The sequence below is a fragment of the Syngnathus typhle genome, linkage group LG20, assembly GCF_033458585.1.
Source record: "Syngnathus typhle isolate RoL2023-S1 ecotype Sweden linkage group LG20, RoL_Styp_1.0, whole genome shotgun sequence".
Classification (NCBI taxonomy): domain Eukaryota; kingdom Metazoa; phylum Chordata; class Actinopteri; order Syngnathiformes; family Syngnathidae; genus Syngnathus; species Syngnathus typhle.
This window is the reverse complement of record NC_083757.1, coordinates 1572490-1598646: the sequence shown is the minus strand read 5'-3', so window position 1 is coordinate 1598646 and position 26157 is coordinate 1572490. Positions and strand designations below refer to the sequence as shown.

Sequence of the window (26157 nt, the reverse complement as noted above, 5' to 3'; positions counted from 1 at the left end):
CGAGTTACGAACGCGGCTTCTGCAAACTGCCAATGTCTCCAACCCCCAAGGGATTCCACGATCCATGACGGGTTGCCCGGCACCTAGCGTCTCATCCGTCCTCTCGCTCATGGCCCGTCGTCATTTATCGCCGCCCTGCTTTCTGTTGTCGGCTGATAAAGCGGCGGAGGCCAACAGATGGCGGTTGCAACCTTCAAACACATCCGAGAATGTCACCTCATCCTTTTTCTGGTGAGCGAGAGCCAACCCTGGACTGGTCCAGCAAATTTGCTGAGGGTTACACGACGTTGTGATGACATCATCCGAGGCGTGCCGACGTTATGATCATTTGCACGCTGACTTAATAAACATCGGTTGTTGACTCAAAAGCTCCTTGGCAGAGGTAATAAAGCCGATCACGGCGCCAATGATGACAACAACACCTTTGGGTTAGTCTCAATTACCCTAACTCGCATTTCCGGGCAAAGGGCGGTAAACTTTCCGAGACCTGACGGCGAGAGCTAAAAATAGACGTCCTTTGACGGATTGCCGAGCGCTGCGCCGAGCCCAGCTCGCCGCCACGAGAGGGATGGATGGTTTATTTAGTCCACGTGTTGTCGTCCCCCCCCAAGGCGTCACTGGAGACAGTTGCGTTAAATAAGGGCAAATCTTTCACTGTTTGGGGGGGGGGGAGGAGAGGACAAGCGAGGCGCTTCGTACTATAGAGCAAAAGCTTTAAAACTTTTCGCAATGCTTCACATCTTTTTTTTTTTTGTCTGGGTGGTAGCGAGGGTGCAGTTTTCTGCAGCACAGTTTCATAAATAATGCGGTGGAGTGTTTGTTTTCGACTCGATTGCTTTTTCTTTCCCCCCCCCCTGGACCATGTTTACAACACCTCTTAACAATTTATGAAACAACACAGCTACACGGCAAAAGCACCCCTTCAAATCCCCAATCAAAGCAACAAGCAGATTATTTCGGGGGGGGGGTTGTTTGCTTTTTTTAAATGTTGCACCATTTGAAGACATTTAATTCAATCTGCCGGAGATGATGTCAGCTTGGAAAAAACAATCTCGTTTCTGAGGCTCCTCCTTGAAAAGCAACAACCCGATGATGATGATGATGATGCCAAAAGACAAATGGGGGGGTATTTAATCCTAAGAACGTCATTTTGGTGGCTAAAACGAAGGATCACATTTGGGCAGACAGCTGTGGCAGTTATAAATATCCGTATCGCAAGCTGGGATCGGGGAGCTGAAGCTCCGTCTGCGGCACTCGCCGGCTAAAAATAGCACTCAGGCTGGCAGGCAGAGGGACGAAACCCACCCGGCTTTTTTTTTTTTTCTTTCTTTTTTTTCTTCTCCCTCCTCTCACAATGTGATTAGCGCTAAACAAGCTCCGCCTACTGGAACCATCAGGCACGTGTTGTATTCAAAGGGGATGCAGATGTTTTCCGTGGTCGTAACAAATATGGCAAAATCAGATCTCTTCAGACCATCTGCTTTTGGAACGAGATAATTACACATGGCTCATTATGCTCGGTGGCAGTTTCAAACAAATTGCGGATTATTGTCGCAAACACAGGTTTGCTTTAACGCTGTTTTGATTTGGAAAGAAATCCGCTCGTTGGTTTTTGTCTTTCAACGTCTGAGGAAAATGTCTTCCTATGATATGATAAGCACGCATTACAATCATGAATTATTTCCTGTGTCTGCACTCTGCCATCTCTGTTGCGCTTGTTTTCCAACAAGTCACATAAATAGTGCATCACCAATTAATTTTATCTTACAATATTGCTTGTGGATTAGTTCAAACAATAACACCGTCCCGATTATCGCACACTGCAGACTTTGTCGTTGCAGAGTTGACAGGAGCAAGTCGACTCAAAGCAAAACACGCTAAGAAAGTGGTTGAATTTCATTTTTTTGTCTCTTCTAGTTCAACACTCGATTTAAATAAATAATAATAATGGGACTGTGCATGCAGTAACAAGACCTGATCTCTCTACACAAAAATGTCTTGGATGCATCTTGGCACAAACGTAGACATATTAAATATAATTGGCTCTGCGTGTTTTCAGGGGGGGGTTGTTGTCCTGTGTGGAGCACGTTTTTTTTCAAATGCGTCTTTGGTGCCCGGTGGCAAAAAAAACGTCAACAAGATTGAGCGGCCGAAAAAGGTCAGCGAGTGGAACGTTTGGGAATGACATTTTCTTGGGTCCAGCATCAGGGCGGACTTCTGGTAGCTAAAGTGGCCATATTGAATTTTTACTCACATATTAGTAAGATCAAATCTTTTGTGAGCTGTCTAGTTGGAAACATTTGACCCTAACTGTCCAACTGCAGCAGCTTTCCTTCCCTGTCACACACTTTTTGCACTTGGCCTGAACTCTGTATATCTGCAGATACAACATATTCAATTGATGGATAAATAAAACCAGCGGCGGCCTGGTCGCTATGTATTGCTCTCGTCATAAATGGACATATAAAAAGCCAACGACTACTTTCATCTTTATGCGTGCGGTGCACTTCACGAGGTCCATTCACCTTAATATGACTGTACTCCCTCTTGCCGGAGTCGCCGCTGACAGCCTTGCTTTCGGATCTGGGTTTGAGGACTTGACGCAAAGGACTGGAGATTGGCAGGCCTGTCACACTGATTCCATCTGAAATTTACAACAACAAAAAAAAAGAAAGCGACGCAGCATCAGCAAAAGGTTATTTGTAAGCGGAGGCGAGCGGAAGGAGAACATTTCCGACGTTCAAATCAGCGGTGTTTGAACATATTTAATGAGCACACTCCCTTTCGACCTTTTGTGCAAACGTTTGCTTTCCTCAAAGTGCCTCATGGATTTGTTAATTGTGTGCATTCGCCGACCTTGAGTGCAGAAACAGGAGCGGCTGGAAAACTGCGGCCGCTGCTTTCAATGCACGCCGTAAAAAAACAAACGGCTATGTGTCATGACTTGTGTGACACCGTATAGGAGATTTAAAAAAGTCAGGGAGGCGACGTTAGTTTGTCGCCCCCGATTCGCCCGTCAAGGCACTGCCGGAGTATAACGAGCAATAACACGGACACTTTCACGCTTTACCATGTGTAGCCTTGTTCAAGGGAGCACACATGACTCTCCGTGACCCATGCCATGTGAGTAATGGATGGCCAGATGAACGCTGGCAGCGCTCGCGATAACCGCCTCGCTTACGCACCCCGCTTCGGTCTTGTTCCGGAGAATTGCGTGACCTCTGCGTTTGTGCGCGTTCTTTTTGAACAATGTATTTGAGCGCGCAAAAATGTAAACAAACACTGGATATATTGTAGTATCTGTTTGTTAGAGGGGGCGGAGTCTGGTGGGGGTCGGCCACGCCCTCTAAAGTTCGCACAGTGTGTGACTTTCGGATTTCGGGGAGGGCTGGAACGGATTAATGTCGTTTGCATTCATGTCAATTGGGAAACTGGATTTGATATCCAAGTCAATCGAGTTAGGTGCCACAGTGGGCGGAGCCACCACTTACACATAGACGATGAGCGAGCGCATCAATGCGGGGGCTACGACACTCTTCTCACTTAACATGATAAAGCGGCGAGAGAGTCAAGACCCATTTGTCTCGAGTGATGACATCACTCCTGTCGGGTACTGAGTTATGGTGTTGTCGGATCAAGGCGGAGCCAAAGTGAGGGATAAACTCATTTGGGGATATATCGGGCAGGCTCAGCCTGTGTCAGATGTTCCCTCCTGACTGTGTTCTTTGTCTAATGTGCCCCTCGTCTAAGGACATCGGGTCCAACAGGGGAGGGGGGGAAAAAAAACAGATCAAGTTGATCGATTAACCGCCTCCATACGTGCATACAAATAGAAGCAAATGATTACTTACCAGCCCCGATATAGCATGACAATCAGTCACTTCTGATCTGGACTATAAATAAACACTAATGTTAACACAATGCGTCTGTGACGCACACCAAGCCCGACCGACACGTGAGCCCGGAGCGCGCCGTTGCAAATCAATCCATTAATAGTAATTAAACCAAATGCTGCTAATTTAATTCGTCGACGACAACATGACTCATCATGAATTTGCATAGCGAGTCTTGTTTTCAGAGTAGCAGCTAAATGGAACGAATGAGGTTGTAAACACATACAGTTCATATTCGATGTTAGTGGACCTCTCCATTCGTCACTGAGAGACTTAGCTATTCTTTTTTTATCAGGGAACAGTGTAGCAAAGAAACAAACATAATTCATGCTTGGATGAGCAATTCTGCCCAGACTGTTGCAGTCTCTCTTTTTTTTCCATTTGGACAAAACAGCGTTGCAGTGAAGCCATATGACGCCTAAGCCACCTATGCTTGAAAGGGATTAACTGTGTTTAGTTTTGAGTGAAAACAAATTTAATCACGGGCAATAGCAGGAACTTTGGAAGATGAACGAACGTCTGTCGCATTCAAGTTGACGCCAAGCGAGGTCCCAAAATGCTGTTTGACTGCCAGGCAAATCTCCTAGCGTTTCACAGCAGACTGAAGCTTTTTTTTTTTTCTTCTTTCTCTTCTCTTTTATATCTGGTGTGTGATGACATTCACACATCAGTGCGCTGCTGGTGGTGCATGTTACGGCACCACGCAGTGATTGGTTTGGCTAGAGCTCGCTGAGTTGGGGGGGGGGGGGGCTATATTGGGGTATGGGGGGGGGGGGTCATGCATGCAGAGTTAGTGCCAGTGGGTTGCAATGCATCCTCTAAAAATTAATATAATATAATATAATATAATATAATATAATATAATATAATATAATATAATATAATATAATATAATATAATATAATATAATATAATATTTGAAAGGCTGCTTTGTTTAAAAAAATTCATCCACTCTTAATAATGCAATATGATTGACACCCCATCAAATGAGTTGACTGAAGAAGAAAAAAAACCAAAACCTTCATCACTGCGTCATAGCAACAGCAGTCAGAGGCTTCGTCTTGGCCCGTACCACGCCTTATCTCCTTTATTCAGGGCCTCGATTATTCCTCAGCTAATTAAAAACAGTGCAACGGTATCGTTGGAATGACCTCATGAAGGAAAATAAACACCCAGCGCGGCACGTGTTTACTCATCTACGTGGGTCAAACGCACGCGCGCGCCGAGCGGAAATCGGTGTGTTGCAGGCGTCACTCCATATGGGTCCCCTCATAAATATTTATCGGAGCGAGAGGTTCAACAGTGGCAAGGGGGAGGCGTCTGGAGCGAGGAGGAGGGAAAGAAAGAGTTTGAGCTTGAACTTGAGGGGGAAAAAAAAAAACACAAAGGAAGGAACACATTGAGCGAGCTCACAGGCAGCGAAGAAGGTCAGACTTTTTTTTTTCTCTCCATTCAAATTTGGAATACAAATGAGAGGAGAGGCCAGGATATGAGGAGCGAGCTAAAGGTATAGGGACCTGAAAGACCTCTCTCCCGTTACGCCGAATGTGAAATAAGCCAGCCTGATCCTCATTAGCGGGCAAAGGGAAATGGAAGCGCGGCTCTCGGTCCATTAGGGCACTTCTTAATTGAGACGTCCGCTCTCGTCGTGTACGCTGGCACAAAAAAAAGTTGCTCTGATTGGCTTCGCAATTAACGACAGGATCACAAACAAATAAATAAAGACTAAACAAACCAGATGAATATTCTTTATCCTCTGCGACTAACAAGAAATATTTCATAGCTGGACCTACCGTCATTAAGGTCCTGCAACAAGTTCTCCTGGCCAGAGAAGTCCAGTTTGACGTTAATGTCGACTGTTAGCGTAACAACCTGGCCGGGCTTAAGCGGCATGTGAGACGCCACTTCGTCCAGGTGCCAACTCAGAAAATCCCCAAACACTTTCTCTGCAAACATAAAGGATACACAAAAAAAAGCTTATTTGAAAATATAATTGCTTAAAGCAGTTTGAGAGGACATGATTTCTTTTTTTTTCTTTACGGCGGCTTTTAAAATCTTCATCGTAGCAGGCCGGGTTAGGTGAAGTGCCATATGTTGGGAGTTTACACATCGAATGGATTGTCCAAAACAAAAGAAATGCATTGTGGCAGCACGCTAGTAGTATAATTTGCGCGTTTTCTTTGCCTTGGGGGATAAGAAAGCTGCTGATTGGCCGGCTGAGCTCCCGCCGGTCGGTCTGCAGCACGACGACGCCGGGCTCTAATTTACGCCGGCGACGAGTGACTCAGCTGCATCCACTTGAGCCTCGGGCGTCGAATGAATGATGCATCACCTGAATAAAGCGCGTGTTCATTCCGTGCAGGTGAGGCGCTCCTTGGAGCAACAGGCGGGCGCATTTTGAAAGGGGGATGCATCTTTTATGAATAGCACCCATCTTTACAAATTCATGAATTCAAGAGATGAGTGAGCGGAGAGATCAATTTACTTTTTTGGAAGACTCACGTTTGTGTTAACGCTTCATTAAATCGTCAAACGCGGGAGGTTCAATTGGTCAGCTCAAACTTTTTGAGGCCGAGAGGAGGCTGCCTTGCGCTAACGTGGCTCATGCTACAGAAACACAAATCTTTTTGTCCCTCCATCCCTCCCCGTCTTCCCATGGTGACTCGCGCATCTTTTATTCATCTGGCACTTGCTGAGAATTCGGAATTGTACCACGAGTGAGAAACCCGAAGGCAACAATCCAGGCTGTCGTTTTGGTGGCCAGGAGGTAACGGGTGAAGGCCACTGATGATGCAGCTCGTCGCCATGGTGCTGTCTTGTGACACCTCTACATCTGACCTTTAATTTGTCATCCTTGACAAATCTGCTTCCTCTATAGGAATCAAAACGAAAAAAAAAGGGATTCGCAAATTCCGCTCGGTTCATTTCACGAAAGTTTCACCGAGAAAACGGAAAACAATGACTTTTTGTTATTTTCACCAGCGCTTTCATTGGTTCCAATTAAAAGCGACACTTGCGGGAAAACAAAAACGATTAAAAAACAATTAAAAGAGGGACAAGGCCCAAAAAAAAAAAAAAAAAAGGTTTGTCACAACATCCACATATTGACATTAAAATGCCCTTAATTGCTTAAACTATCATGACGGGAAGAAACGAAGTGTCGTGAAAAAACGGAACGAGACATGAAAGTAATTGTAACAAAGTCGAGGAGCGCAGCTAACCTGCATCATAAAATAACAATGACAGTCATTTATAGACGGCAAGGACAGTCTGAAGTGCTTCAATGGCGATACGCCGCATCACCTGCACAAGTTGAAACGGGTTCTTTCTAAAAATAGCGCCGCATTTTTCACACTGACTGAGAACGACATGGGGAGAAAAAGAAAAAAAAAAAAAGGCTAGACTGAAAGTCAGACTGCAAAATAATGACGAGTGACCGCATTGATCTGAGGGAGGACGGCGGCACGTGTCCGACGCAAGTGACGTGGAAGGAGGCGGAGCTAAAAACAACAAGACTGCATTTTAGAATGGTCCGAAATGATATGCTGGGACGTAGCTACTTACCTTTGGTGGTGACTATCTTGGAGGTGACCTCCAAGCTGGCGATGTCCTCGGAACCAATGTTCTCCAAGGTTATGGTCATCTGCTGGCCCTCGCCATTGAAAAGCTGGACAGAGACCGTGCTGGACAGCTCCCCTTTGGACATAGGCTGAGATGCGTTGGCTGACCTGAGTGAGGATACAAAGAAGCCTCACATTTTGATTTCTATCCCTTTATGAAAAAGAAACAAGTCTAACAATTTTAAAAAATCAGTTCCTGTTTTGGTCCATAACAGAAAAAAAATAGGCAAAAATGCTGGTTATTGTTTTCTCAAAGGTTTTTTTATTCAACACAGTCTGCGTTCATGGAAAATAACAGCTCTTGAAGAATACAAACTGTTGATAAGCTGAACTTTCAAGGCTTTGGACAATTTCAAACGATTCATTGATCAAAAATCACTATCGATAATGATTACGCTAATCTAAACCTTTAAAGATAACACCGATAGCTTAGCAACAAAAGAAAAGTACTCCAAGTTCTGTTGCAGGGGGAAAGAAAAAAAATAGGAATGCCGAGGAGCCTCTTCTGATGTTCAAGCTGAAGGTCCATCAGAGAACCCCGGAGACCGCCTATTACATTTGTATTCTCTTTGCCGCGCGTCTCTGCTACAGTACTCTCGGAAGCCCAAAAAGAACAAAAAGCTATTCCACATCAAACGTGCTGTACTTGAAGGTATGCGCCAGGCTTTTGCCGGCGTTATGCTTTCCCCGGGATCAGACGCTCGCCTCCTTGCACTAAGTTCGATTAATTCCCTTCCTCTCCGGTGTTGCTCGCAGGGGAAGCCTTGCGTGTAAACAAAATGGGACGGCTTCTTATAAATAAATCCAGAGAGGCCGAATGTGCCTTTGCCGGAATCCCAGCTAATTGCGGGTTACCATTGAACAAAGTTCACAAAGGACATCACGATAGACCTCCGGAGTAGGCGTTACCTCTGCATGCCGAGCAGGGTGCTTTGTTGTTTGCTCGTCAGCCAGAGTTCACGCAAAATACAATTTTCAAACTTTATCGACGTGAGACGAGAACTCGATGCATTTTGGGGAAGATCTAAATTAAAGTGTGTTCATTTTGACGAAGGCCACTCGCCTAGGGACCGAGTCAGAGCACTGAATGGGAGAGTTTTGCGTCACGTACCACCTCAAAAACACTCTCTAAATATCATTTTATTGACCGAATTAGATTTTAGTCCTAAAAAGTCAATTTGATATTATTGTAAACTACTGCAGCATTCTGCACATGTACGATAAATATTGGATACATGGCATTGGAAAAATACTGCCCAAAATTTGGGAAAGAAAGAAAAAAAAAATCAATGTATTACTACTATGAAACCTTGTGGACGGGCTGCACCTCAAGCCTCCACCAAGGCCAAACTACACACACACAAAAAAACAAATCAATAAAAACGAACTCATCCCCAATCCTCAAAATGTCGTGAACATTCTTAACAACACGCAAACGACGAAGGGACGCAAATGATCCACTAACCGTGGTAGTGATGTACTGAGCTGAAGACGAGGCAGCGAGGGGATGACCTCAACCAGGCATCCGTCAGTCTTCACCCCGGGTAGACCCTCCAGTAGGCAATCGCTGCTAACGCCAAACACCGAGGTGTGGTACCCTTGGATTCAACCGAGTTCACAATTACCCTTCCATTTTCCTTCCAAGTCGGGCATTGGTGAACTCACCGTTGACGGTGATGTTGCCAGAGGTTCGCGGGACGCCCACCAGAGTGACAGGGTAGAGGCCGGACTCTGCCGGCAGTGACAGCGCCGCGGGGAGGGACTCGAACTCCACTCCGGAGGTCAGCAAACCCTAAGTCGAGAAAGGCGCAGGCCTGATCGAACTCTATTCAAGGCCTCGCATTTACATTCCCCGCGCACGCCGCACGAGACGCAGCGTCACGGATGACGCAATCGGTAACAGCAGACGCTACCTCACGAAGGACAAGGCCGCCAAAGACGAACAAGCTTTTGACCTCCATTCATGAACAACGTCCTTGGGGTAACCCATAGGTAAATGCAAAGTCGTGGCGAGTATCACGCATTGAAAATCCTTCATTTGCATTCCGGCATTAAAAAAAAGAGAAATATCAGAGCCGGTAATTGTTTTGTTTGGGCTGGCAGCTGTTAATTGTTAATCGCAGTGTTTAATGACGATTTCCGCTTCGAAAGCTGACATTATCAAACTGCTATTAGGAGATAAAAGGAGGCAAGACTCGCTATTGCGCAATTTAAACTTTATCCTACAATAGAAATGAATACATTAACTGAATAACATTTGAAAATAAATATATAAATTTACAAAAAAATAAATAAAATAAATGAATGGGCCTCCATATTGAACTTCTCTATTCAGGCAGGAGAGGTTGCGCGAAGCCGTAAAAGCGCTGCGATGCTCCCCCGATGGCCTCTTACTGTCAAGCAGTGAGTAATTTGCTCTCGCTTCCAGCCGATGCAGTATTACGCTGTCCGAAAAAGCTTTTAAGGGATGTTAATTGGGCTATCCGCCATAAACACGTATGACTCGACGGGGGGTTCGGTGTTTGGAAATTGAATGCTTTGCGGCGGCGATCGGCAAATTGAGTGCGTCATCAATGCCACTGACCACATTCTCTACTCGGAGCTCGTAAGGCATGGGGTTGTAGACCATCAGCTGCACCTCGCAAACATCTCCTTGGACCCACTGGAAGTCTAGAAACAAGACAGACTCAATCAATTTGCTTGGTGTCGTCAAGTACAATGTCTGGAACAATGTCAATGATGTCACTTAATGTTGGAGAGAGAGAGCGAGAGAGACAGAGAGCAAAACCACCATAATGACATTGAGCTTAATCTTCACTTTCATTTCATTTCAAATATTGCAGATGGCTCGTGGAGTAGCCATCATTTCTCATTTGATAGCATAAAATGAAACGTTAACATTTGCAATCGCAACGTCTGCGTCTCAGACCCTCGGAGGGTTTCTTTTAAAAGGAGGCAAGAGAAAGCAAACACCAACATTGTACCTTGGGGAAATGAAAAGCTATATTCATACTAGATAATACTGTACTATGTGACTTTGTACTCTGTGAAAATGAATCGACAACCAATCAAATCAATTGGTTTTTTTTTCCTTAATCCTGTGATTAGGAAACTAAGTATCAGCATGAGTGTGATAACACAAGACATCAACATGACACAAAAAAGAAAGAATCATATCGTGTATCGTCGTTGGGATGCGTCGCGTATGACAACGGATCAGATAAAAGGCCCTATCGCAAACATCAGAGTGAACGCAAAGAGCCTTTGTTTCACGTCGACGCGATGAGCGGCGTGTCTTTCCGGAGATTAAGAAAACACACATCGCTCGTACGAGGCTGCAGCCGCCGCCGTGTCTCGGAATGCTAATGACCATCGGGGGACGTAAACGCTCGCTCCGAGGGCCGCGCCGCTAAGGGAGCGTAATGAAGTTCTCCTCGCGCGTATATTCCACTGATCACAAGCCACCGGGGACCCTCGTGTGTTCTTCCGAGTCTTTCAAGTCGCCGGCTTCAGAGTGAGGTTAAGACACTACAAAACTGAGAATCAGGGGGAAGAGCTCAGCTTGAATTAGTCGCAGAGATGAATGCCCGCTCACGGGCGTCAAAACACATCGGGGCTGCATTTGTTCTTCCAAGTTTCGCAAGTGTGAGGACGCAATCAAAAGCTCGTCAGCCGGCGGGGAGCTCCCGGGAGGAAGCGGGGATTTCATCTCGGGATTGGCTTTCCCTCAAGTAGTACGTCGGTTTTCCGCTGGAAAAAAAAAGGGAACTTCGGGGAGGATCGTGGTGTTTAGAAAATGTGTGTATTACTCAAGGCGGGCAGGGCAGTTTTAGTTGTAGTTTTAATTAAAGTCTGTTTGCATTTTATACCGCTCAAAGCAAATTAAATGTTGAAAAAACTTCAACAAACTCACTTTAGCTATATTAACTATTAAATTCAGTAGCTCTTGGTGACATTAAATCCAAATTTGATAGAAAACTATTTGAAAAAGTCGTCATACAATTCAGGCTTATTGAATTCAAATAGAACGGCATTCGTTTGATTCGGATTTTATTTCTGCGCAAATAAATCACAGCCACTCAACGCACAAATAATGCACAGGCGGCAAAGGCGGAAAGTGACTGCAGGTAGCGTCTGTTTGCAGAGGGAGATAACAGCCGTCGGCTAATATCGTCTAAGGATAATTAAGGCGGGATTATAAAAGTCGCTCATCTTGTTTGATAAGGCCGCGCCAGATAAGCCTCAAGTGGAGCGAGCGAGCCCAGTCGAGCGGAGTTCCGTCGCGACGCTGGCAACCGGGATATTGAATCAATTCCTTCGTGGCTCTTCCTCGCCTTTGTGCAGCCGGGCGCACCTCCCGGCCTGATCAAGCGCCTTCTCGCCATATCAAGGACATACGGACGCCGGCGCTGATTGAACGAGTATGCCGTGGAGAGCTTTTACCGATCTTCTTGCAGCGCTCCTCTCCTCTGTTGTGCATGACGATGGGCGAGTAGATAAAGGGGCTGGCCGTGGAGGCGTTGGGACCCAGGAGACCTTTCACCTTGTGAGGACGCAGACTCACCGGGAGGTTGAGTAGCTTCACCGACCTATTTGAGGGGGGGGAATATTCTGTGTTCCACTTCATTTGAATTTTTAAATAATACTCAACAATATCACATTTCTTGTTTACGTAGTGCCACCATTTTGTGTCAACTTGCTGTCCGGGAACTACTACTGTCTGTAACTTGGGAAGGTTCATTGAGGTAAACGTAGTGTTTTGGCGCCATTATAACTGCAACTCAAATTGCAACTGAAATCCTTTGTGCTGTCTGTAATATTCCTCCTTTACAAAAAATGTCCAATTTGACTGCCACTGTGAGCATGATTATTGTTGTTGTTATTGGACTGGTGCTTTGCTCAATTGTACTGAGCGATGAGTCAGCACTTACTTGCACTGACAGATGTTTTTGTTTACTAAGTGTCCAATGAGTGTATTTCACGAGTGTAATTCATCCAGTGACAATGTTGACTTACCGGACAATCGGGAGCTTTGTAAAAGGCACCGGTGGGAGCTTAAGGCCATCCGGTAAGGTGATGACCTCCATTCCCCCGGGGCACTTGGAGGTGTAATTTTCCAGGCTCTGGGTCACTTCTTTTTTCTCTAAAAAAAAAATGTAGAAACATCAAGTTAGGTTTTTTTTTGTTTTTTTTTTACTGTGCAGGTTTGGTGTTGGCCATAAATAAGCCAAACATTAATGGCCTGTGAGGTGAGTCTCCCTCAGCAATACTGCGGAGAGTCTTGAAATAAAAACGTTAAGCCTTATTGTAGCATGGATAGCTTTAAAAAAGGAACATTACTGCTCACCCAGCCGTAAAAATTGCTTTGGCTGGGAAGCGTCCAAGGAGACTCGCTTGCGAAGAATTTCAACGGCGCGCTTTTTTGCGTGATGCTCGAAATGCGCATCCGCTGAGCGTATCTCTCATGACATCATCGTTGACTGCTCCTCGGCATCGTTGAGCTTTTCGAAGCTTACTCTGCCTTATCATCCAATCTTCGAGGGTGTCACTCACTCCGGGATGACCCATAAATTAGCCGATTGAGCCTTAATAAGAGTTTCACCGACACCACTGGAAATGTACAGGAGCACCCCCCCACACACATTTTTTTTCCGTGACAATTACTTGGATACGTGCACAAATTTGCTTCGCTGAGTCGAACTTATTGTTATGTGCTAATTTTGTATTCTACGCGCGCTGCAAAAGAGATAAATTACCGCCAGTGGATACTACTGTAGGTGCGAGTTCACAAAAAAAAGCTTCATTTACATGCACAAACCTTTGCTGAGCCCACCACGATTCATCTTTTTCTTTTTAAAGCATTGTTGCACAACCGAGAAAAAAAAAAGCAAAATTTGCTTGACTGGCGCTACCAAAAAAAAAAAAACCTCTTGCAACCTCCATGAATATTTCATTTTGATTTATTTAACCGACTCAAGTTTGGTGTGGTTAAATGAGACGTGATGGATGGGCATTTTCACTTTTGTGTCTAAATGCACAAACAACTTTTTGATGGAACCTTAAAGCGATGCAGCTTGCCATCATTTCGCCGCAATCATCCCCCCATCAAAACGAAGGTCGAGGCTTTTAACAGACTTGCCTAATCCCGCTCGAGGCTGATTTCTCGTGGCGGACGTACAAATCATTACCTGCCAATCTCCACCTGAAACTTTGCGTACGCAAAAACATTCCAACGCATTGCGTCGATTGGATTGGCTGCACGGGCGACCTAAAACATCTTCGATGAGAAACAATGCGGAGAGACGTCTAAAGTTGGACAAAGTGAAGATGAAAGAGAAGCTCGGCCAACAACTCTTCATTGTAAATCAAACCAAGTGGATTTCTGGCAACCCAAAGTGAGCCGACGCAAATCGGATCGGGTGTTTTACCTTAAGTCGGCCTCTCGAGTCAAGCGAGAGCCGCGCGATTTGGATCCAATTTATAAATGGATGTAATTGACGGCCGCACAAAACGGAAACCCATTCAAACACTGCGAATAAGAAAGTGGATTGATCCAGTTTGCCGGCCAAAGCTCCTCGCGTTCAAACCAAACGTTCCGTCCGCTAAGCTGGCTTCATCTCGGTCATAACTTAACTCCGCCCGCCGCATCCATTCACGTGCTCGGCGGCCAAGCGGGGATTACGACCGGCCTCTATTGTGCGGCCAGAAGATTGCCTGGCTCACGTTGTTTTGGTAAAAGCTCAAACTGGCGGCGCCGGATTTCTGGTCACGGCACAATGTTGCACTCGCTCCAAAACGGAGGCGCCTTTGTTGTGCGCCGCCGTGCACACTAATGAGCGCGCTTGCTGCTATCACAAAAGGCCAGGGTGGCTGTTTCCAATTTTTTTTTTTTCTTTTTCAGGAAGCACCTCACTGGGTTTAAATAGAACATGTAATTAAGGAGCAACACTGCCTTTTTGTTTTCACTCTAACTTTTCTCTCCTCTGCCGTCCACCGACCTTGATCGGACAGGAAGTCCAGCATGGTCTGCAGCAGGAAGGACAGGTGGCGGACGGACAGGCCGGGGTTGCCCATGCGGCGGGAGGCGAACACCAGCTCGTGCAGGAGACGGATTTGAACGGCGGCCCAGCCTCGGTGCGTGCCTGCGGGAGACATGAGCAGCGGGAAAAGTCACATCTGTGCCTCGTTGTTTGCCACGAGTGCACCCAATGCAATTGTCTCACAGAGCTACATTTGCCAATGTCTGCAAATAAACGAGCTGAACTTCCATCTGTATGCGTGTCTATTCGAGAGATCTATTAAGTGCGCCATTAAGGGGAATACGATGGGGGGGGAATTGTCCGATGAAACTGGGGTGGGGGGGGGGGTGAAAAGGGGGAGCTCACTGGGGATTTTAGCACGGTCTTGAGCTACTTAAAAAGACATTAGTGCCACATCGCCGTCAAGTGCACCCGCCTCATTAGAATGCATCGGCGAGCGTGCCGCTTGACAAACTTACATCTCATCCCGCCGACCGCCTAAAGGCTGACAACAGTCTTTTCCCACAAGTCACACTTGCCCCCCCCCCACAATTCTACTTTGGAGCCGTTCCAAACCTTGCCCATTTGTCTGTATTATATTGTTAAAAAGGACTGCATTGTTGGACGAGATATTCTTTAAGGGCCTCCTTTCATTGCATTTTGATTTGGAGCTCCACCAAAATTGGATGAGGTCTTACCTCGCCCCGCACCAACCATTCATCACTTTAATCAGCAACAGGGACACTCTGAAGTTGAAGGTTGCAAAAAAAAAAAAAAAAATGACGACACAGCAAACGCCGAAAGTTAAATGTTGGATTATTCAAATATTCCAAAAAAAATCAGAAATGACTCAGCATTTCCTCCATTTATTCACGGATTCAAGACTTTTACTCAAGTACTGACCGCACTTTGCCATTTCTGCCGGCAGCACAAAACCGATTGTACTCCCGATGTTTGGCTGCTCCAAAGAAACGAAAACCTCGTGCGGCCTTGCTTCTTATTTGTGTTATTTTCATTGCGGTAGTAAAACCCGGGCGGCCGCATTAAGTGACTCGATCAACCTGCGGCTCGTTGCCATTCAAAGGGCAAACGAGGCGAGCCATTGTATCAGACCGATCCTCCTTCTGCATCTCTCAAATAGCGATCATGGGAGATAACACGGATGTCCTTGAAGCTCTTGTCTTCCATCTTTTATATCACGAGCATTTCAAAAGGCTGTGGAGTGGCGGCGAGCGCCGAGGGGCTCGAGAGTCTGCGCAAGCCAGAGTCGCCGAGGGCCCATGAAAGGGGCCGGGTGTTTGCGCTTGAATTCACAAAAAGCCTGAAGAGGCACTCGGCGAAAGACGGCCCGGCCCGAACCTGAGGAGGTGATGCGCAACGCTCTTTGTCTGGACAAGCTGTAAACTACTGCTCGCGCTTTTGGAAATCATTCCCGCGTGACGCGACCTACCTTTACTGAAGTCTTTGGGGTCGAGGGAAAGGCTGTAGCCGGGCAGCGTCTCCAGCAGCAGCTTGTAGCAGGCCCTCCAGCCGGGCTCCGGGATGGTGGGGGCCACGCACTGCATGGCGGCCACGCGCTTGAAAAACGCCGACTTGCGGCGAAACCCGATCAGTTCGTACAGCTCCGACAGGATGCTGTAGCGCTGGATCTTCTCCTCCTCGGATAGCTGCCGGCGGGAGAACAGCGGATGGGGCCATTTAACTCCACCGCTGGAATCGCTATATTTACACTTTGAATTTAGAAGCGCCCCTAAAACTGCCGTACCTGTCCCAGATTGATGTAAACGGCATTCTGCAGGAACTCGGAAGCCTCTCTGGCCCGTTTCTGAATGGCCAGCACGCGCACGGCTTTCACGCAGGCCTCCAGCTCGATCACGCCGGCGTTCTTGTACTAAAAGGGGAGATAAGGTTGATACAAAGTTAATTGTGCGTTCGACTGCGCCAGCCACTGAAGAACCGAGACTGAAAAAAATTGGATTTATCATGCCTTCCGTTCATTTCCCCCGCACTTCCGCACTCATTGTCTGCTTATTAAAATTCAATTAATACCTGAATAGCTGTGTGATTTCATTGTGAAAGAACCAGTTACAGGTAGGGGGAATTGGTACCCCCCAAAAAAGTCAATTATAATAATGAAGCTCGGGGTCCTCCACAGGTAATGAGCCTTCATTCGGTGCTCGGCGGCGGCGCCGAGGGATGGCTTGCAGTGTTCTTACGTACTTTGCGTTTCGACACATCTTGCAAGTATGGCGAGCGCTGACTCATAAAAGTTTGGAGACCAAACCCGCTCGTGTGTGCGTGTTATTCCCCCATGTATGTCCGAGTGAGTAATGCGGTAAACAGCAGCTGTCAAAAGCGACAGACTCCACGGACTCACTCTCATCAATCTAATACTGCCCCCTGGTGCTCAGGACGCATAGTATGATGATGTGGTCAAATATGAAAATGACAAATTCCATATTTTTGAAATACCTTTCCATAGTAGGAGATTGCCTCTTTGTACTTCTCAATAACATCCTCCGGGCTCAGGCAGTTCTTGGCCCGCCCGATCTCGGCGCTGGTATCGGCGCTGATGCCGTTGGCCGTGAGGGCGCCTGCGCTCGGGAAAGAAGGTGATTAGTTTGGGGCGGAAGGCGGCACGGCACGCTCTGCTGCCACACTTGATGAAACGGGGAACGGAAGCCGGCGGAAGGGGACTTGACTCCGCTGCTCAATGCGTGAATAATCTATAAATGCAAACAAAACAGTCGGGCCAGCTGGATCAAATATGCGTGCGGCGTATCTAATTTGTGATCAAGAAGCCTTGCTTGCACTTTATATGATTGAATACAAATGGAAGATTTTGCATTTTGCAGGCAGATAGATTGTGAATCGTCAATAAAGCGAGGCTGCAATTTTTTTTTTTAATCTTCTAAAAGTGGATATACAGGAAAAAAAAAACAAAGGTTTCCATTTTAGCAAAAGTGGAAATTTGGAGTCCTCTGGGACTGTGTTGCGCTGCCACCTGCTGGTGCCTCCAAAACATGTGAATTAAAGTCTCAAGCGTCTCAGAAAGTGGCTGCGGCTCATTTGCATGGGACAGGACCGCCCCCTCAAAACAGATAAGTCCTCTAAAAATGTCTAATAACCCTTAAAATCAGACAATTCATGAGAAAAATAAAATGGTGGAACAGCAATGATCAAACTAATTAAACTAGGAGCTTAAGAGTTGGCATGAAGGCATGCAGGAGCGGCTAGAAGCGGCTACGTTTGGTTAGAAGCCATCATACCTGGGTCAATGAGAACCTCCTGAGCCCCTACAGAGAGAAAGAATGCAGGTCGACACAAAGAGCAATGTTAGCAGGGTTAGTCGCCCAAGTTACTCCGATGATGAACAAAAGCATTGCACCGACTACGCTTTATTTACTCCCAAATAACGTGCGCTCGTATCGAATCAGCCAATTATGGGGCAGGAAGTGTTCGTGCACCATCCAAAAGCATCGGAAGAGAGGCGAGGGAGGACACAAAATAAAATGATTGAAGTGATTGGAATCCTGGCAGCGCTTGGTCGTGCCAGAAAGGCCGCTTGCCAAAAAAAAATGTGATCTGCTGTGATTGGGGTGGATAAAAGCAGATCACTCCGACTGAGCCCTAATTATTAAAAGTGAACGAGGAACACTCGGCCCTTTATGATGAGCTCAGTGAAGGGTGCGGCGTGGGAATTGACTTCACAAAGGCCCATTTTCAAAGTGAGGCACTTCGTTGGAACGGAACGCCGTGTTAACTGCATGTTAATACACGGGAAGCAACAGATGGAGTGGATTAGTTAAAAAAAATACAATAAAAACATATCCAGCACCAAAAAATGTCATTCTCACCTGGTCTGTGGCGTTTGCCCGCATCAACCGGTTGCGAGATATTTGCCTTGTGCATGAGCGTCCTCCCCGCCGTGCCTCCGGGATAGTGCAAGATGACAGATGCCGAACACAGACCCTCCAACGCAGCTGGACGACAACAGAAACAATTCAAGGGACATCATATTATGGATTTTTTTTTTTTTTTTTAAACTATACACGGACGCTTACCCCCTAACCAAAGGAAGTCATTCACGCCCCTGAGCAGCTCCACGGCCATGTGATAGTGGACCAGGGCATCCTGCAACATGCCCGCTTGGAGACACAAGTCGCCCACGTGTTTCCTCATGCGTCCCTGGCAGCGCTTCTTATAATGCCTGAAGAGCAACAGCGAGGAACTTGGTGACACCTTGGAAGGGGCATTTTGCTAGCAGAGGAGAGTTGGTGCACTCGGGGGAGGGGGGGGTGAGCATAGGCAAAGAGGAGCATTGAAACTTTGCAGCCATCTATATCAACAGTTTTTTTTTTTTTTGCACGCCAAGTCTATGCAATCTATGTGTGTTATTTAACCCTAGGGGAGGAAACAGCTTGGAATCATGAGGTTTGGGATGGACACGGATTACACCGAGGGAGTCTGGCGTCTCACCTTTTCGCACCCAACAATAAACTCACAGGACAGTATGTAAGAAAAAGAAAAGGCAGAACAAAATAAAGCAAGATGAACAAACAAAAATGAAGGTAGACGACAAAAAAAAAACCAACAACATTGCATTGCGTTGATGCTTTATGATCCTCTCCGCTTTCAGTGCTTCAGCGCCCCCTTGTGGCCCAACCACAGAAAAAAAGCTGTCGTTCGGACACCGCTCCAAAATTTGCACTCACCTGCTGTCAGTGTCCAAACCCACAAAGTCCTTCTTCTCAAAGGGCACACACAGTAGAGGGATCTTATCGCCCGACTTGTCGGTGGCACGGTCCAGCCGTTTGGACTCCAGGACAATAAATATGGACTCCACAAAGTCCTCCACCCTCTTCTCCACGTCGGAGCAGTCCTCAAAGCTGGGGTAGAAGGCCACGTCCGTCCTCTGCTGCTCGGCAATCTCCCCCTGGAGCCCGAACACAAGCAACCTGGAGTCGTAAAGCGTGGAGCCGTACACTTCCTTCTGGGCGTGGAAGCGCTCGGCTGTCAGAGGCCAGTCCTTCGAGGAGCCGCAGGTGGTGACGGCCACCAGGCCCACCACCTTGCGGTGCGTCTGGAAGTCGCCCCACTCGTTGTTTTCCGACAAGTAGTGGTGGCGATAGCGGATGTAAAGGACCCGCTGAGAGTCCCGGATGCTCACTTGGCTCACGCTGGCAATGCGCTTGTAGATTTGGAAGAACTGGTCCTCAGGCACATTGCCGACAGGTTGGACCACCACCAGAACTGACTGGTGGTCTTCGGCACATTGCAAGTAATCGGGGACGCTCATTTTCCCATGTGGTTCCTTGGGGCAGAAGTAAAAATATGAGTCCTGGACTGCAAATCAAAACAATAATCGGACAATATGACTTTTCTACTATTTTAAAAAGAGAAAAAAAATATTTCTCATAATATTACAGAAGGCAAAGGTTATCCTACCTTGGTGGTGCATACAATTATTATTTGTTAAAACAAACAAAAAAAAATCTGCAGTTACTCTCCATTTCTATTATTCTATTAATAAATGCAGAAAGATAGAACTTTGCCAGAATATGGCTTTAGCCACAGGTGCTACTACCAATGCAAATACAACATGATTTGAATCGCCTGTGGCAGAACCGTGGGAACAAATTACTTCTTCCACATTAAAAACATGATCATAAATATTAGATTTCTCTCGAGATTAACATTTAAAACACCGTTTTATGCTCTGACATTAGACATACACTGTTAAATAGTAATGCACAGGAGTTTGGATTATTTAATCATGGAAATTGGATTATTTGATCATGAAATGCAAGCAAGCACAACGTTCTCCATGTCCATTTGACAGTTCTCTTGTAGCTTAGCCAATTAGCCGGTGCACAATAGTCACGTTGGTAACACCTCAAGCTGCAATGTAACCAAAGGGTTAAATAGCACACATTACCGTGCATATATTTTCAACTGGCACCATAATGACTTTTATTCCATTTATTTGTGCATTGCATTACCTTTCTCAGCAAGCTGTCAAACGTTGCAGCTTCCTCCTTCGGCTCACGGGTTGGCGACGGAAGAACAACAATGTAGTTTAATTTCAAAATAAAAGCAAACGCCAAAACATAGTGGTCTACTAGTGCAATTAAAAACTACTAGAACATAATAACCTAGCGGTCTAGTGGTTTAATTAAAAACTACGAGGACATAATAACTATACCAACAACGAATACTTAAATCGAGTGTGCTGAAAGCGCTTCAATCGAACAAAAATAATGCTTTTATTTTGAATAAGCAAAACCTCTTTTCCTGTTGCATCTACAACAATAATCCGCCTGATACAAATGTCGGAACTTTAGTTTGGTTTTAAAAGCCTTTATTGATCAAAATTACTTATTCATAACAGAAAAATATCAGACTGAGCAAAAATTCAACATAAAGTGAACCGTGCACAACAAGAACATTTTATACTAAACTAACTCACAAAATAAAACCAATAAAAATAATTATAAAAGAAATGTATAATCAGAAAATAAAATCAGCAAATAAAATCTTTATATCATCAAATACCATTAGGGCTTCCCAATTTCTTTCCAATATAACAAAAACAACTGTCAGAATTTTGTATGAATTATTTTAACAATATTATTCAATATTAAGCATTATTTTGCTTTTCCCCTTTTGCTGTACCATCTCATATTTATTGTCCTTATGTGGGTGAATCATGCATGTCTCAGAAATCACTCAGCACTCAAATGCAGGTGATAAAAGGTACTTTGTTCAAATCGGTTTCGATTAAAAAATGTGAGTGCATTCATTTGAACAGAATCATTTGTTTAAAATATATCAAGGTACATATTGAATTGTCTTTTATTGGAGGGATATTCTTTTAAGGAAATGCAAAATTTACAGCACTGACAGGTTCATTTGTATCGTTGCACCACATGGAATCAAATCACAATCCGAGTGAATTGAATCGTTCCACTTTCCAATCGGATCATCCTTGTATCGTATCACAGCTCAAGTATTGAGATACGTATCAAATCATCTTCAATACTAATAAAAAGTGAGGAGAATAATAATAAAGTAAATGGAGTAGAATAACATATGTGTGAAGGCCTTCGCCTTCACACAATAAACATAAAAGGTGACAGGCCTGATGTTGTTAAAAGCTTATTTAGGGTTATAAATGTTTCATCAAATTTAAACTGCAAAGCAACTAAGTAGAATTGTAAATGTATCTTTTAAAAAAGTCTGTAATATAAAAATGAATGCAATCAGTTTTTCTGATGACACTGAGCAAAAGACCCGTCAAAGAAAATGTGACGTCTGTGATGTCATATCAAAGCCGGAAAAGTTTAAAGAGGTATAAATAAAAGGTGGTTCGATATATAAATAGGATCAAGCCTGGTGATTCGGTGCATTTCAAAACGGATTTCCCGAGGAGAGGTCAGTGACTTTGTTTCTCACACTTCTGTTTTAGAATTTTTCAAATATTCCTAATGTGTAAAAGACATAAAAAGAAAATTGCCAAATAGGTTTAATACTAGTGTCATTCATTTTAATATGATTTGAGTTATGCCAACAATGTACCGTATATAAAGTATTGGCCTGCTTTTTGTGTTTAAAAGTTAATTTTTGAGTCCAGTTGAGTCAATGCAACCTTGAAAAAAAGACTTTCCTTTTTTTTTTATTCTTATAAAATATATTTTATGACAACACGGAAAAGTAACATAAAAGGCGTTCGAGAGAAACGGATTCTTGCATTTGGACTGCGTTTACCAGCCATTCTGAATTCCCACCTCCAATTAGAACATGAACTCACTTTTTTGCAGAATCATTCCTTCAACCAATAGTCTTGTGAAAATCACGCCTGAAGAAGTCAATGACACAATGGTCGAGAGTCCCTCCAACATAGAGGTGAGAAAAGAGATCACAGTCACGCCTCATTCGTGCTGCATGATTTGTGATCGAGGTCTTGTGATGTTTTGTTTTTCCTCCTCCAGCTCAACGGCGTCAAACGTGTCGACTCTGAAGATGCGGACGACAAACAAATCCAATGGGACAACAAGCTGCAGTATTTGCTCACTTTGATTGGCTTCGCAGTTGGATTTGGAAACATCTGGCGCTTCCCCTACCTTTGTCAAACCTATGGAGGAGGTAAGATGCCATCCTTGAGCATTTTGAAAACAGTTGAAGGCTGAAAGGCTTGCTACTTCCCCAGGGGCCTTCCTGATCCCATATGTGATCGCTTTGGTCTTTGAGGGTCTCCCCCTCCTCTATCTGGAGTTGGCGATCGGGCAGAGGCTCCGCAAGGGAAGCATTGGATCGTGGAAGCACGTCTCGCCCATATTGGGTGGAGTAGGTGGGTGAGCATGGAATGCCTTACTCCTTTATTTCTTTGGAGTTGTCTTAACGTGGTTGTCTTCTTCTTGCAGGCATCAGTTGCATGTTTGTGTCGTTCCTGATTACCCTTTTCTACAACTCGGTCCTGGCTTGGGTGATGTGGTACTTCTACAACTCCTTCAAAGATCCTCTGCCTTGGAGCCAGTGTCCGGTTAATGACACATGTGTGTCTTTGTGAAGGCTTCAGCATTCTTTGAAGAACATTTGACAATGTCTAAATGAGCCATTGTAATTGCCCCGTGCAGATTTGACTCGAGAATGTGAGAAAAGCACGCCGGTCAACTTCTTCTGGTATCGTCAGACCCTCAACATCACCACTGACATTGAGACCAATGGTTGTCTGCAGTCGCGGTTGGTGGCTTGCCTGGGTATTGCCTGGTTGCTGGTCTATATCTGTTTCATCAAAGGGATCAAGTCCATGGGAAAGGTCAGTTGGACAAATGTCGAGTTTGACTTTTGGATTGAAACTCGGCTTTGTTTTCAGGCAGTATATGTGACAACCACTTTGCCCTACCTGGTTCTCACCATTTATCTGGTCCGTGCCCTCACCTTGCCCGGAGCCATAGATGGACTGGTGTATCTTTTCACCCCAGATGTAGGTTGTCCTTGCTTCTTCACTTAAGCGTTACGGATCCAAACTTAACAGATGTTGTTGTTTTTTCCTAGTGGGAGATACTGAAGAACCCTCAGGTGTGGCTTGACGCCGCTACTCAAATCTTCTTCTCTCTCTCAGTGGGCTTTGGAGGTCTCATTGCATTCTCCAGCTACAACAATGAGAAGTAAGAAGATGTCATGGACAAAGTCACGTGTGTTGTACTGTACTGATGCTTTTTTTTTTTGGTTCTGTGCAAATTAGCAATAACTGCGAGAAGGATGCACTTTTGGTGGGAATTACAAACAGTGCCACATCCCTGTATGCCTCCATCGCCATCTTTTCCATTCTGGGCTTCAAAGCCAACAACGACTTGCAGAACTGTCAGATTGAGTATGTGAGGGTCTTCCAGGAGATTTACAGTCTGACTTACAAGACTGACTTCACGTTTCTCAACGAGAGTAACGTAACCTATAACCGGTTGATCGAGTCTTTGAAGACGGGGAATCCAGAAATAAACTCCACGCTGTTACCGAGAGAGTGTAACCTAAGCACCTTCCTTGACCAGGTAATTCTGAAGAATATTCTTTTTTGGATTGAGATGTTATTCCAGTAGATCCGCCAGTGGCTTGATACCAATTCAGTCTTTTTTTTTTACCTTAGAGTGCATCTGGAACTGGCCTGGCTTTTATCACGTTCACCCAAGCAGTGCTGGAGATGCCCTACCCTCAGGTATGGGCGACCTTGTTTTTCCTGATGCTCCTCAGCTTGGGCCTGTCCTCCATGTTTGGCACTCTGGAGGGAGTCCTCAACCCCATTCGTGAGCTCGACATCATGCCCAAATGGATCTGCGTTGAAGTGTGGACAGGTACGTGAAAATCAATGAGATGGAAAGTGAGAAGATAGTTGCCATTTTTTTTTTTTTTTTGCAGGGCTCATCTGCTTGACTGCCTTTTTGATTTCGCTCATCTTCACCATGGGTTCGGGGAACTACTGGGTTGAGGTGTTCAACACTTACGTGGGCTCCATCCCACTCCTCATTATTGCGTTTTTCGAAGTGATTGGAGTGTCGTATGTCCGCGGAATGAAAAGGTCTGAATTTCTTCTTATATCTTGCTGTAAAAAAAAAAAAAAGAGTCATTTGTTTTCCTCTTTCTCCTCAAGATTCAGTCACGACATCTTTTTAATGACCGGGAAGAATCCCTGTCTTTACTGGAGAATCTGTTGGACTATCATCAGTCCGGTGATGATTATCTCGGTATTGATTGCGTACGTGGCTCTGGAGGCACAGCATGCTCCCACCTTTGGCACATGGAATCCTGATTATGTAAGCAAATTGTACATTTCTCATTTGACTTCTAGTTTGAAAAGATGTCTCTGTTTTTTTTTAGGAACTATTTCCCCAAACTGAGGTCAAGCCTTACCCGGGCTGGTTGGTTGCCGTCAGCGTATTGCTCAGTTCGGTCCCGTTGAGTCCCATCCTCGTCGTGGCTTTGTACCACAGCATCAAGAACACGTCCAGGCGTAATGTCAACCCGTACAGGGTTTCCATGGAGAATTCCCTGCCGGAGCAGGAGCAGTCCATGTAGCGTTTGTTAACATAACGGCATGTTTTTTTTCTGCATTTATACAATAGATTTGCTACAATGGAATTCATTTATGATGTGATTTTTTTTCATCATGTTAGTGATACGATCACTATATTTTAATGTCGGTACTTTCGGCACACATTGGAACTTATGGAAAAATAAATGGCTTGGACTTTTTCATGGAAAAATACCAAGTGTAAGTCAAAGTCCACACCGTGCACAGAATGTAGTAAAATACCTGGCCGATTCTCAACTCGCCATCTTTATTGATTGTACGGCTGCTTTACTGGTGCTGGTTTATGACTAGTGTCTCATTAAAGAGCTTTGGCTCAAGTGTGGCCTCTTCTGGGTTGAACGGGTGCAGATTGAATTATCAGATGATGCTGCACGTGAGTGAATACATATATTAAATACACCTTGAGCCTATTTTCTGTTGCATCCTTGGCTGAGAAGGAACTCTATATGCCATCATCCAATCGATTGAATCAAAACCTTGTGTTATGAGCAATTAGCACGCATTTGCGGAAAGCAAAACCTTTTTCAAACGTCTGCTCCGGGTTTGCGTACAAATCAGCCAGTACAAAATGTTACAGCTGATAAAAAGTGCTGAGGGCGCCGTATTAGCGCTAAATGGTTACTTTTCTTGCGTTGATGCATTCCATCCAGATGAGTCAATTGTTGACGCTGACACATTTAAAACCGTTCATTTGTGAACTATTTGACTTTCAAGCAAAAACTGCCCGCGTTCGTCATATACTCCTTCAATTCCCGTATACTGCACGGGACATTAAATCCCATAAAACTTTGCATATTTTGAGGTCAACGAAACAATGACAGGTTATCCATTAATCATGAAGTTACCACGCTGCTATATTAAATAAATGGCACTAAACCATCATGGTTCATCTTTGCATATTTGTGCTGTTTGATGCTTTAATGTCTGTCATAAAAAACAAAAGTCTTATCTCAAGAGTACACAAAGGTTAAATTGTCATCTGCACCAGTAAGCTGACTGGAAGCTGCTGATAGGACACCGAAGGACAGCCCCCAAGG

The 26157-nt window shown here is 45.0% G+C and overlaps 2 protein-coding genes across 3 annotated transcripts in view; one reads left to right on the top strand and one right to left on the bottom strand.

Moving 5' to 3' along the window:
- Window positions 1-20591, bottom strand: part of trappc9 (trafficking protein particle complex subunit 9) — a 53917-nt gene extending 33326 nt beyond the window's left edge. Inside the window, exons 1-17 of one of the 2 annotated variants that reach the window (XM_061267654.1) lie at window positions 20535-20591; window positions 19248-19846; window positions 18597-18742; window positions 18390-18515; window positions 17802-17828; window positions 17005-17126; window positions 16298-16423; window positions 15983-16199; window positions 14512-14655; window positions 12530-12656; window positions 11957-12102; window positions 10098-10183; window positions 9179-9305; window positions 8979-9111; window positions 7458-7621; window positions 5687-5839; window positions 2526-2644 (exon numbers count right to left, since the gene is read on the bottom strand). In XM_061267654.1, the coding sequence (XP_061123638.1) occupies window positions 2526-2644; window positions 5687-5839; window positions 7458-7621; window positions 8979-9111; window positions 9179-9305; window positions 10098-10183; window positions 11957-12102; window positions 12530-12656; window positions 14512-14655; window positions 15983-16199; window positions 16298-16423; window positions 17005-17126; window positions 17802-17828; window positions 18390-18515; window positions 18597-18742; window positions 19248-19831 (2547 nt within the window). In that variant the 5' untranslated portion in view covers window positions 19832-19846; window positions 20535-20591. The remainder of the gene's footprint in view (window positions 1-2525; window positions 2645-5686; window positions 5840-7457; window positions 7622-8978; window positions 9112-9178; window positions 9306-10097; window positions 10184-11956; window positions 12103-12529; window positions 12657-14511; window positions 14656-15982; window positions 16200-16297; window positions 16424-17004; window positions 17127-17801; window positions 17829-18389; window positions 18516-18596; window positions 18743-19247; window positions 19847-20534) is intronic. The other variant, XM_061267655.1, reaches the window with a different exon arrangement.
- A 1819-nt stretch (window positions 20592-22410) lies between these two features.
- LOC133144937 (sodium-dependent neutral amino acid transporter B(0)AT3-like) lies at window positions 22411-25386 on the top strand. The gene is made up of 12 exons (XM_061267994.1): window positions 22411-22437; window positions 22524-22677; window positions 22742-22882; window positions 22956-23087; window positions 23169-23350; window positions 23408-23518; window positions 23590-23702; window positions 23780-24083; window positions 24179-24383; window positions 24448-24607; window positions 24680-24842; window positions 24907-25386. The coding sequence occupies exons 1-12, from the start codon at window positions 22411-22413 to the stop codon at window positions 25102-25104; spliced, it is 1890 nt and encodes a 629-aa protein (XP_061123978.1). The 3' UTR covers window positions 25105-25386.
- Window positions 25387-26157: the final 771 nt, after the last annotated feature.

What these genes read in the sequence shown, in the direction of transcription:
- LOC133144937 (XM_061267994.1), top strand. Translation starts at nt 22,411, where the DNA reads ATGGTCGAGAGTCCCTCCAACATAGAG. An exon ending in GTGTCCGGTTAATGACACAT is followed by an intron (nt 23,088 to 23,168) that starts GTGTGTCTTTGT and finishes TGCCCCGTGCAG; the next exon opens with ATTTGACTCGAGAATGTGAG. An exon ending in TCCAGCTACAACAATGAGAA is followed by an intron (nt 23,703 to 23,779) that starts GTAAGAAGATGT and finishes TGTGCAAATTAG; the next exon opens with CAATAACTGCGAGAAGGATG.